Source organism: Tupaia chinensis, unplaced genomic scaffold (genome assembly GCF_000334495.1).
Source record: "Tupaia chinensis unplaced genomic scaffold, TupChi_1.0 Scaffold140356_1, whole genome shotgun sequence".
Lineage (NCBI taxonomy): Eukaryota > Metazoa > Chordata > Mammalia > Scandentia > Tupaiidae > Tupaia > Tupaia belangeri.
Genome location: NW_006200233.1, coordinates 61,734 through 73,718, shown reverse-complemented (window position 1 = coordinate 73,718; position 11,985 = coordinate 61,734). Strand labels below are relative to the sequence as shown.

The 11,985-nt window shown below is 63.9% G+C and overlaps 1 protein-coding gene across 1 annotated transcript in view; it reads left to right on the top strand.

Annotated features, from left to right (window-relative positions):
• The window catches only part of RIPOR2 (RHO family interacting cell polarization regulator 2), a 108,568-nt gene that overhangs the window by 86,154 nt on the left and 10,429 nt on the right, over window positions 1-11,985 (top strand). The window contains 10 exon segments of the mRNA XM_014593364.2: window positions 569-694; window positions 908-1,056; window positions 2,318-2,447; window positions 2,795-2,938; window positions 5,039-5,294; window positions 5,297-5,434; window positions 5,437-5,636; window positions 8,552-8,733; window positions 9,954-10,122; window positions 11,394-11,529. Coding sequence (XP_014448850.2) covers window positions 569-694; window positions 908-1,056; window positions 2,318-2,447; window positions 2,795-2,938; window positions 5,039-5,294; window positions 5,297-5,434; window positions 5,437-5,636; window positions 8,552-8,733; window positions 9,954-10,122; window positions 11,394-11,529 — 1,630 coding nt within the window.

Genomic DNA, 11,985 nt, shown 5'->3' with positions numbered 1-11,985 from the left:
CTGCTGACCCGAGATCCGATCTGGGATCACAGCTGAAGGGTGGAAGCGCCTAGCTCGTTCTAAACCCTGCTATCTGTTCCCACTTCAAGAGGGAGCTCTCGGAATCAGTTTACCCAACTGTCCCATCCTTGGGGGAAGAGGGGCCGCCTCCCAGGCCTTAGAGCCCGGCCAGGAGAGGCCACACCCCTGGGCTTGCTGAGCCCTGCCAGCCCCGCCGCCTCGGGCAGAGGGGACGTCTGCACTCCTGCTTCTGACAGCCAGTGTCCCGTCCCTCCGAGGGCATCAGGGCGGGTGGGGAGGTGGAGGGCCTGTCTGCCCAGCACCAGACACGACACACGTCTGCGGTGCGGATGTGACAGTGACACTGGGGTGCCCCGCCTCTTCCCTGGTGAGGAGCACGTCCCCGTCAGCCTGCCCTCGCCCACCCGCGGCTCTGCCGAGGACCAAGCTGGGCTGTGTGGGCATGGTGGCGGGGAGGGGGAAGGCCCTGCTTCCTGCCCGGGTCCTTCGGTCTTGGAGTCCCTGGGAGGGCGGTGGGGACACGCAGCCTCTGGCGTCCTGTCCCCAGGTCTTCATGAAGTATGGCCGACAGCGGTGGAGACTGAAGGGCAAGATGGAAGCGAACGGCAGGCAGAGCTGGGATGGGGAGGAGACGGTTTTCCTGCCCCTGATCGTCGGGCTCATTTCCATCAAGGTAGGGTCTGTGGCTGCCCGTGGTCCCCCTTCCCGGCCCACGCTGGATGGTCCAGTGGTGGCTGCCCCCGCCCCTGCTGCCGCCCTGCGGGCCGGCGGGCAGCGTCGAGGTGAGGTTACCGAAACACCCGGCTCTGCGTCCAGACTGAGAACAGTGGCCGTGGCTAAGGGGCGAGCAGAGACGGAGCCCCACGCCCGCTCCCCTCTCCCCCAGGTCACGGAGCTCAAAGGGCTGGCGGCGCACACCCTGGTGGGGAGCGTGACCTGCGAGACCAAAGACCTGTTCGCAGCCCGGCCCCAGGCGGTGGCCGTGGACATCAACGACTTGGGCACCGTCAAGCTGAACCTGGAGATCACCTGGTAGTAAGTTGGGGGCGGGCCACCGCCAGGCCGCCCGTGGGGAGCTGGGAGCCCACAAGAGACGCGGGAGGCTCAGTGTCAGCACAGCGAGCGGGGCTCTGCTCCCGGGGCCGTCTTCAGAGCTGAATCACAATCCCTTACTCTCTCTCTCTCCTCTTTTTTTTTTTTTTTTTTTTGAGAGGTTTTTGCTCCAGGGCACATGCACTCATGGGAGACAGAAAGCGAGAACTCACCCCCCAGGAGGCGTGGCCACACCATAACTCCTTCTCCATCCTCCTCTCGCGATTTTAGGCATGCGCACACTCACCTGGCATGAGGCGTAAGCTGCCAGGTCTGGGATTCAAACTGCAGTGAGCTACGTGGGCGTCCAGGAATGTCAGCCTTGTACCACCTGCCGGCCCCACAATAACCCATTCCTCTCCTATACAGTTAAGGGGTCTAGCCCTCTAAAGCTGAAAAAAATTTCTTTTGCGGTTTTTGCCATAGGGCACACGCCAGAAGACGGAGGGAAGTGAGAGATCACCCTCCCCACCCGCAGGGGATGGCCACACCGCGGTCCCTCCTCCTCCATTCTCTCGCCAGGGTTCTGGGCACGCACACACGCCTGGCATGAGTTTCAAGCTGCCAGGTCTGGGACTCGAACCACAGTCAGCCATGTGGGAGTCCAGTGTCTTAACCACCACGCCACCCGCTGGCCCCACAAGCTCAAAGAATCTTTTTTAAAGAGGTTTTTGCGATAGGGCACATGAGCTCGCTAGAAAGACAGAGACAGAGAGCAAGAAATCATCCCCCAGAGGGGATGACCATGCCACAATCCCTTCTTCTCCTTTCTCCTCTCGGGATCTTGGGCCCACACACACGCCCGGCGTCAGTTTAAGCCACTGGGTCCGGGGCTCGAACTGCGGTCAGCTTCATGGGAGTCCAGCGACATAGCCATTACAGCAACCGCTAGTCCCCCGAGGAATCTTTAGACTCTTCTCCACCTCTCTGTCTATGAGGCAGGCCGTTACACGTGCTTACACTCCAGGACTGACGAAGGAGCACGGTGCCCGGCACGGATAAGCCGTGTTCAAAGCCGGAGTCTGTGCTCTCTAGGGTGCGTCGTCTGGACTCGGTTTCCTGCTCTGCCTTCTTCTGGCTTTTTTTACGTCAAACCATTTTAGCAAACTGGCCTGGCGCCCTGGCGTGGTGGCCTCGTGGCCTGCAGTGGGTGGTCCTGGGCGACGGGCGAAAGGTGCCCACACGGCGTCTTATTCTCTCCCAGCCCCTTCGACGTAGAGGACACGACCCCGTCCTCGGGCACTGGGGCCAAGGCGGCCGCCCTGCAGAGGAGGATGTCCCTATACAGCCAGGGCACCCCAGAGACGCCGACTGCCAAGGACCACGCCTTCTTCGTAAGTCCCGCGTGACAGCTGGAGTGGCTGTGAGGCCTGGGCCGGGGCACTGGGGATCCAACGTGCTTAACAGGGCATGGGACACAGTAGCGCCTCCTCACAGGGCAGTCAGGGTTCGCCCGACCACCTGGTGCCCTGAAGCCACCTCCAGGGCACCGTGCGGCTTGCGTCTGGGGTGGCCTCCTGCCGCCTCTCTCATGCCCGCTTTGCTGGTTGCTGTGACGGCAACGTGTAAGCTCGGGGACGTTCTCCGGGGCGAGCCTCGTGCAGAAGGGCGTGTAACGCCTGTGAGGGAAGCAGGGTCCCGTGTCTCCCCGCTAACACCCGTCTCACCTTGACTTCTGAAGAGGTGGCTGCGTCCCTCCCCAGACGAGCCTCGGCTGTCTGCCTTCAGTGCCTTGCGAGACACTGTCTTTGCCAAGCTGCACGGCCGCCCTGCCAGCGACCTGCCCTCCCTCGGGCTGAGCCCCCAGGCCGTGCGGGGGCCCCCTGTGAGTGTGGCCGCGGGTGTGCGGTGCTTGACCTCGGGAGCACGCAGCATGTTGGATATGCATGTCCCGTTTTACCCCCTCGGTCTTGCCCACGCACGCCCCACGCTTCTCCCTGCTCGGTCTTGCACGCGTGTGTCCCCGTTTTCTCCCCTCAGTCTTGCTCACGCACGCCCCTGTTTTACCCCCCTTGGCCTTGCTCACGCATGCCCCATGCTCCACCCTCCAGGTCTTGCTCACTGGCGTGGGCAGAACCTGCCCGAGCCTCCAGTGGGAGCCTCCCCCATGCACACAGCTCCATTAGAGGTGGCCGTCCTCCCCATGACGAGCCCTGCCCAGCGCTGTCTCTCCCGCTGTGGCGAGCTCTCCGTGGTCACAGGTTTGCACGTTTCAGAGCTGGGCTCAGGAAGACCTTCTCCCGGTGACCCAGCAGTCCCTGCGGCTGCCTGCAGAGGCCGGCCTTCCAGGGACTCAGGGCTCAGGCTGGTCTCCTGGCCTGGTCCGTCCAGCGTCTCAGTTCTCTGGTGCGTCTGTCCTCGGTCGGGAGTACAGAGGGCGCCCTCTGGCATGATATCGCGGTCAGAACACATGCATACGAGGCGTGTTCTCTGACATCTAACAGTCATCTTCTGGCCCAAGGAGGGACGACAAGTCACGGGGTCACAGTCTAGCAATCGCGTCCACCAAACTAGACACTCCTGAGCGGGCAGCAGGACTCCAGTGGCGTCCAGAGGAGAATGGGGAGGGCGTGTGGGAAACGGCGTGGGAGCAGCTGGCACAGCGAACTGCGGCCGTGCACACCCTCCTGTCCTGAGGGGCTGCGGGGGCCCACGGGAGGCAGGGCAGCACGCCAGGCCGCCCCCGGTCCTCCCCAGTGCTCCTCCTATGGCTGTCCTGGAGGCCCAGGTGCAGGGGCTGCGGAGTGGGTCAGAGTGGACCGAGAACTCCCTGGAAGGGCACCCCCGTGGCCACCACCACCCCCCCAGGACTCAGGCGCCGGTTCAGTAATCGCTGAGAGAGGGGGGCATCCCCAGTTCTGGGGTAAGGCGGGTCTGTGGAAGGACGTAGGTGGCAACAATGTGTCCTTGTACCCATCTCATGGCTGAAGAAGTCACCCTCCAGTCAGACTAGGCTGGACAGTGGGTCGAGCTGACCACCCACGCTGAGACCTGGCGGCCTCAGACCAGCAGCAGTGGGACCCGGGCACACCAGGGACGTGCAGGGGCCCGGTCTCTCCTCCGCCCCTGTCCGCGCTGTGACAGCTTTGCTTGCTGACCCGTCCCAGCACCCTGAGACGTGGCCTTCACTTACAGTGCAGGACCGCTACTGGCAGTAGACAAGACTTCCTGCTTGCTTTAAAAACCGAATCTGGACTCCAGGGAACATGGGCCATTTCAAAGTACCTAGAAAACACTGTCCACAGAGCGACCTCTGGCACTTGGACACCGTCCCCCGGCCTCAGGGCAAAGAAGGCCCCTTAGGGACTGTCGCACTGTGTACACGCGGTAGCCACCATGGCCCCTGGATGCTCCTGGACCCCTGGGTTCTGCTCCGGGCAGCCGTGAGCCAGGGCGGGTCCACGCCACGGAGGGCAGTGTGGCTCCACACCGGCCCCGCGGTGGCTGCAGGGTAGGCACCGGCACGCCCGGCTTGCTCTCCTGTCTCTGAGATGCTGTGCCGTGTGAGGCTGGCCCTGCGCTCCATGGCGTGTGACCCAGAGCCTGACAGCTGGGGGTCACTCCCTGAGCAGAGGGAGCAGACGGTCTTCAGCGAAATGGCGGGACGGTTCGGAAGTCGTAAGACAGAGGCCCACAGGAACGAGAGAGTCGGCAGTGCCGGCCCTCACATGGCAGGGTCCTGTGGCTCAGAAAGGCAGCGCCCCTGAGCTTCTCACTTGAAAACTGGCCCATTGCTGCAGGCCCTGGGACCCTCCCTAGGACTCCGTGTGGACGACCCTCACGGCCGCCCTGCCCGTGCAGCGAAGCGGCAGACGAAACGCTCACAGGAAACCCTGGGGCTCTGTTTAGTCCGCCTCGTCTGGGAACAGGCCGTGTGCACGCCCGGTCGGCACGGGCCGTAGTAACGGGCGCCTTCTGTCCACAGGCGGATCTGCCCGATGACATTTTCGACAACAGCAAGGCGGGGGAGAAGGAGCCACTGTCGCTCAGCTTCAGCGACCTCCCCAACGGGGACTGCACGCCCAGCCCCGGGCCCTCTGCCCCCGGCACACGCCCAGGGATCACCGTCACGCCCGCAGAGTGTGCCCACGGCTGCCCGAGCTCCCTGCATGCGGGCCTGGAGGACTCGAGCTCTGTGTCGACAGCTGCACCGGGGAAGTCTCCGAGCCGCAGCCCCCGTCGACGGGCCCCGAGCGCCTGTTCCTGGAGGACCAGGTGGCCGGGGCGCTCCTGCAGGAGTCGGACGAGGCCTCGGAGCTGAAGCCGGTGGAGCTGGACACCCTGGAGGGGAGCCTCACCAAGCAGCTGGTACCGCGGCTGGTGAGCCCTGGGCCCCGGAGCAGCCTCCCTGGGAGGGCCCGGCCAGCACCGACGTGGACGGCGAGGGCGGCAGGCACTTCCCGGACGGCAGCCTGGAGGACGCGCTCAGCGGGCTGCTGCTGGCGCTCGAGCCACACAAGGAGCAGTACCGGGCCTTCCGGGAGCTGGGCCGCCAGGTGGCCCGCCTGGACGACATTCTGAAAGTGAGTACCTGTTCCGAGAGGCGGTGCCAGGCTTACAGCCGGTGTCCCGGACCAGTTTCTGGTGACGGTCCCCTGGGTGAAGTCCCGGCAGGGGCACTCGTCTCTTAAATGGTCTTGATGGGCGAGGCCGGCAGCGTGGTCACCCTTCTCATCCCGAGCAGGGGCCAGGTTAGGAACCACCGCCCAGTGCCAGGGGTGCAGGGGGCAGCCTTGTCACACGGACCTCCCTGGAGTCCCTCTGAGGACACCGGGGGACGCAGCCCCTTCCCGGGTTGGCGGGAGGGAGGTGGCTGTTCCCAGCCAGAGAACCAGGGCCCTGTCCCCACTGAGCTGCTGCAGAGGGCTCCTTCCTCCCGGCTCATCGTCAGTTGAGCTCTAGAAGACGAGGACCCCAGGCTCCTCCAGAGACGGTGCCCTCAGCCCAGAGCGGGAGCTGAGGGCAGAGGGTGAGGCCTGAGCTCTCGCTCGCGAGGACACTAGACAGAGCCCATAGACGGGCTCTGTCTCCACCCGGCACTCGGATCCGAGGCTGTGAGCCCTGGCCCCACACCGCTCTGCCCCTTCGCGTGCTGCGTGCTGCCGTGGAGAAGACACGCGGAGCTGTCACGGGCGCCTGCGTGGGCCTGCGTTGTAGTGCAGCCCAGAGGCGAGGTCCTGGCGGCAGGCTGCCCTCCTGCCCACCGGAGGCTCTCGTGTCCTTTCCTGTGACTGTTCTAAGATGAGCCCCCTCCCCGAGTGGTGTCTGGGACACTTCCAAGGCTTTTCTGACCACCTTCTCCCTCTTGGTGCCAACATGCAGGGCAGCCTGGCCTGGCAGGCACTTGTGTCCCAGGCAGCTGATGGCTCAGGCTCCGATGGCCCGTGAGCCCCGCACGGGTGGCCTGTGAGCAGCAGGCAGGGCTCACAGCGGGCTCCGGGCCGCCGCAAGGAGGTTCTGGCCCTCACGCAGCCCCTCTCCCACACGTGACCAGCCGTGGGCTAGACAGCTCCAGACGCATGCTGGCCCTGCCTCAGCAAATGCCTGACAGGAAGCCAGTGGCCACCACAGCCGCCTTCCCAGCCGCCCGGCAGGCACGTCAGGTGCTCAGTCCCCAGGAACCTCGGGGTGCGTGAGTCATCAAGACCTGGGGTCACACTCTCTCCAGAGCAGCAGTCCTGTCTGCTGTCCTAAACCCTCAGCCGCCCCGTCTCCGTGTGGCCGCATGGAAGCACATCTATCCAGTCAGTTCATGCTGTCCCCGAGCTAGCGCAGGGAGAGCGTGGGGAGAGCCAGGCCAGGGCCCTGCAGAGCTAGCGCAGGGAGAGCACAGGGAGAGCCAGACCAGGGCCCTGCAGAGCTAGTGCAGGTAGAGCCAGGCGAGGGCCCTGCAGAGCTAGTGCAGGGAGAGCCCAGGGAGAGCCAGGCCAGGACCCTGCAGAGCTAGCACAGGGAGAGTGCAGGGAGAGCCAGGCCAGGGCCCTGCAGAGCTAGCACAGGGAGAGTGCAGGGAGAGCCAGGCCAGGGCCCTGCAGAGCTAGCACAGGGAGAGTGCAGGGAGAGCCAGGCCAGGGCCCTGCAGAGCTAGTGCAGGGAGAGCCCAGGGAGAGCCAGGCCAGGGCCCTGCAGAGCTGGCACAGGGAGAGCCTAGGCGGGGGCCACGTCCCTGCTGGTGCCCTTTCCCGCCAAGACCGACCCTGAGTAGTTCCAGTCTGGAACTGCTTTGCCGGCTGGGGTAAAGGCATGCTGCACAGAGCTGTGTCCCCTTCACCCCCAGGACGCCCACACATCTTGAGGAGCAGAGACTAAATGAAGCTGCGTCTCGGACGGAGACTGCCGAGGGCGATGGAGACACCTGGGATGTAAAAGACCGAGAGACGTGTCCCCTGTGCTCCTGTGCCACCACGGGGTCGGACAGGTCCCCACACGGCCTGCCAGCCTTGTGCTAGGAAACCAGCAAGGCCCGCCTCTCACTGGACGGGGAGAGGGCACCCATTCTGTCCACCCCGGCTCCTCCCTGGACGGGGACAGGGTGTCCCGCTCCCGTCCTGCCCACCCAGGCTCCTCCCAGGACAGGGACAGGGCGTTCTGCTCCGGTCCCGCCCACCCCGGCTCCTCGCGGACATTGGAAGCGCTCTCCCTGTGCCTACGGGCCCTGGCCTGGTTGTTTGTGACTCCTGTGGCTGCGTCCAGCAGCGAAGCACCTCTCGGCCCTGGCCCGGTTTGTGCCCTAGGTGCAGGCCTGGCCAGGGAACTGGTGGGACTCACGCCTTTGAAGGCAGAGCTCGGGGCTGGGGTGCAGGCCACGCCTCGCTGTCTGTGTTCTCCTCAGTGCAGGGACGTCCAGCATTGCGTTGTGAGCTGTGCGCGTCACCTCCAGGGGTCGGGCTTCTTCCTGGCAGGTGTAGACAAGGCCTATTTGAGCAGTTTGGTTTCTGGGATTTGCCTGGTTGGTCCTCTAGACAGCTAGCTCTCGTCCCAGGACACAGAAGACACGGCTGCTTGGAGGAGTGGTTGTTAGCGGCCAGCCTGGCTCCCGCTCCGCATCGTTGGCTGCCATATCTGGGTCGAGCACCTGGCAGCTGCAATCCTCAGGGCCTTCTGGTCATCCTCTCTTTATAGTTTTTTGCTATAAAAATTTCAAGCCGAGTATAAGAAGTCCCCTGAGCTGGTCCCCACCTCCCTCAGTGGCCAGCTCCCGCCATCCGTGCCCGTCCACGCTCCCCGGCTCGCCTCCCTCCGGACTGTATGGGACAGAGCCCGATGTGCCACTTTACCCACGGTTGTACTTTGGAACACAGATTTTTAAATGCATTTTTACAACGCTCATGCAACAATAAAAGCTTGGAAAATCCAGAGGTGTTGCGTCTCGAACATGCGCCGTGCGTCCCCTCCTGGGGTGTGGTGACAGCCTCCGTGGTGCCTTCTCCCTCCGCAGTGCAAGCCGGCAGCCAGCCGCAGCAGGGCCTCCAGTCTCAGCGTCACGGTCGAGAGTGCGCTAGAAAGCTTCGACTTCCTGAACACCTCCGATTTCGACGAGGAGGAGGACGGAGAGGAGGTTTGTGCCGTTGGAGGAGGGGCCGACTCTGTCTTTTCGGACACTGAGACTGAGAAAAACAGGTAAGTCCAGAGCTAGTATCTGCTTCGAGGGCTCCTGTCCTAGCTGCTCTGGCTGTTCTCTGTCCCCGCCCGAGGGGACAGCAAACTTCAGCAGACGAGCGTCTTCTGAGAGAAGAGCTGGCTTACGGACCCTCTTGCCGTCAAGCACAGCCTGGAAATGTGGCCCTCTCTGGGGCCTTATAAGGGAAATAACTGTCCTTCTTATAAATACAGGGAAGGGCCACACTGCGGCCTGCTGGTTAAGGCGGGGGGATCCCACATGGCTAAAGGCATGGTTCAAGTCCCAAACCCAGTGGCTTGAGAAACACAACAGATACATGTGCATGCATGTCCAAACTCTCCAGAGGAGAAATGGGGAAGAGACTGTGGGAAAGTGTGCATGTGTGTGTGCGTGCGTGTGCGTGTGTGCGTGCATGTGCATGTGTGTGTGTGTGTGCATGTGTGTGCATGTGTGTGTGTGTAGTGCTGACGCTGGGACACAGTGGGGCGTCTTCCCCAGGGCAGAGGGAAATTCCAGTGCACCCCCTCAAGGCCTCCAGGCTCTGGTGCATGACCTTCCCAAGCTGTGGCCGTGGGGGCCGCGGCTGACTAGCAGCCAGTGCTCCAGGTCGGTCTCCAGCCCCCCGAGTTACCAGGGGCTGCTCCCCCACACAGGGCCACCTTAGGAACACTCGGATCCTGGATGCCCTGCAGGGTTTCACTGCACGTGCCCACCACGTGTGGCTCCAATCTGCTCGGTGCCCCATGTAGCCACGCGCCCTGCCAGCCCTCGTCGGAGCAGAGCTGCGCACCTCCCTCCCGGCAGCCTTCCTTCCCCCTCCCTTCAAGTGGAGGCTGGTCTGGGCCTGGGACAGGCCGGGCGGTGTTCCTGAGTGGCATCGCTCTGGGGAAGCCGCAAACCCAAGGACAGTCGATCCCAGGAAACGCGGCCACGCTCCCCGCCCCTGAGCGTGCGAGTGCACCCTGACAAACGAAGGCCCTTCCGCGACTCCTCGTGCCATGACCTAATAAATGGTCGCTGCGCTGGAGAGGCAGAGCACTCAGGAAGGCACTCGTCTGCGTGGTCTTCGGCCCCGGGCAGACGGGCAAGCGGGCTGAACTAAGAGGGTTTTGAAAGTCTCTCTTTTTAGTCAGGGGCGGGAAGACTCCCGTGGGTGCTGCTGGGGGCCCCGGGTTTCCGCTGCACAGCCAGGGCCCCGCCCACCTTCCCGCGTCTGCAGTTACAGGGCAGTCCACCCGGAAGCCAGGGGGCACCTCAGTGAAGCACTGACCGAAGACACGGGAGTCGGGACCAGCGTGGCGGGCTGCCCTCTCCCGCTGACCACCGGCAGCGAGAGCCTCGACATCGCCATCGCCAGGCACCTGCAGTACTGCACGCAGCTGGTCCAGGTGGGGCCCGTCCTGAGCCCCGGGGAGGAAGTTCGGGTCTTAGCTGTGCTAGGGACGTGAGGACGCACCTGGAGAACGGCCCTGCTTAGACGGGAGCCGCGTCAAACACTCTTCCTCGCCCTGGGTCTTCTCCTCGAGCCCGCTCCCCGACCTCAGCGGGCAGCGGCCGGAACAGGGTTACTGTACAGACCAGACGCCCGTAGCTCCCTGGGCCTCTGAGTTTGGAAAGCCGATCAGCTGCAGGGCCCGAGTGCATTAGCCCACACAGCCTGGTCCCGGGCAGGTGTGACCTACATTGCCAGGTGGCAGGTGGCCAGGCGGGCTCAGAGCAGCAGCGCCGGGCAGCATGGGCCTGCACCCTCCCCTCTCTCCGGCCTCCTTGAGAGAAGGGGGGTGGCCTCGCTGCATGGCCTCCTCCGTTCTCCTGGGATTTGGGGCATGCATGCGCACGCTCTCGGCACCAGTTTTAAGCCACTGGGTCTGGGACTAGAATCGCGGCTGACGATGAGGGAGTCCAGTGACGTAACCTCTACCTCTGCAGGTTCCTCAGGCGGGTTCTTATCCTCTGAGCCTCACATTCTTCCCCAGTGGAAAGGGGGGTAAGAAGACCCACCTCAAGGGGTGGCCGTGAGAAATGGCGTGAGCTAACACGTGCCTCGGGCACAGACCGGCACTGGGTACGCTGTGAGCATGTGTTCGCAGTTCGGATCTCCGACTGCCCGGGGTTAGTCATGCCGCCTGCTCTCAAGCTCCTCTCAAAAAAGAGAATAAAGCCACGCTGCGAAAAATGACTACACTTGGGTGGGGGCCAGCAGGTGGTGGTGGTGGTGAAGGCTCTGACTCCTACACGGGGACGGCGGTTCGCCTCTCAGATCTGGCAGCTTAAACTCACGCCGGGCACATGCGCTGGCGTGCCCAAAATCCTGAGAGGAGATTGGAGGAGACGGGACTGCGGCGTGGCCATCCCCAAGGGCGTGACTTCTCACTTCCCCGCTCAGTGTCTCTCTCTTGCTCACGCACACACACAGGTGTGAGCGCACGTGGACCTCATGGCAAAAATCTTTAAAAAAAGAAAACTCAGGGAGCCGGCATGTGGCACAGTGGTGGGGTTGCTGGGCTGCCAGGTTGTCGACCGCGGTCCGACCCCAGACCCAGCGGCTTAAAACTCACACCAGTGCATGTGTGCGCGTGCCCAAAATCCCAAAAGGAGAATGGAGGAGGGAGCTCGCCCCGCTGCCCGGAGTGACGCGGTGGCCGGTCTGGCTTCTCAGCAAGTCGTCTTCTCGAGCAGAGCCCCCTTTGTGTCCCGGAGTCTCCTGGAGAAGCTCTCCAGGCAGGTCAGCGTGCTGGAGGATCTGGTGGCTGTCAGCGACGAGAGCGTGGGGGACATCAGTTCTGTGGTGGCAGGTGAGCACCTGCTGCTGGCCCGGGCACTCCCGGCAGGACCGCGAGCCTGGGAGAGCTGAGTTGCAGACGGGCAGCTGGGCTCGGCACACACCTGTGGACATGTGTCCGGCTCCGGGCTCTTCAGAGAGACGAGAATTGGTGGTGTTTCTCCCGGACAGTCAGCGGAAGTGCCACCTCCAAGGTGGCCTCTGACAGCTAGAACGCCCCCGGCTCTCCCTGCTCCTTCTCTCTAAGCGCAGGCGACCGTGGCCTCTGGACGTGCAGCGAGGCAGGGCAGTCGGGCCACGCGAGGCTCGCGTGCTCTCCTCTCCCAGGCCCTCGCGGTCGCAGCCGCAGGCGGGAATGCTGACCGTGGTTCCCAGGGGCCGGCATCTCGGTCCGAGAGCCCCTGGCAGGGAAAGCCCTCCCTGGCCCCTGCGGCTGCCCCCCCCCTGTCCGGCCCTGGCTTTGCTGCAA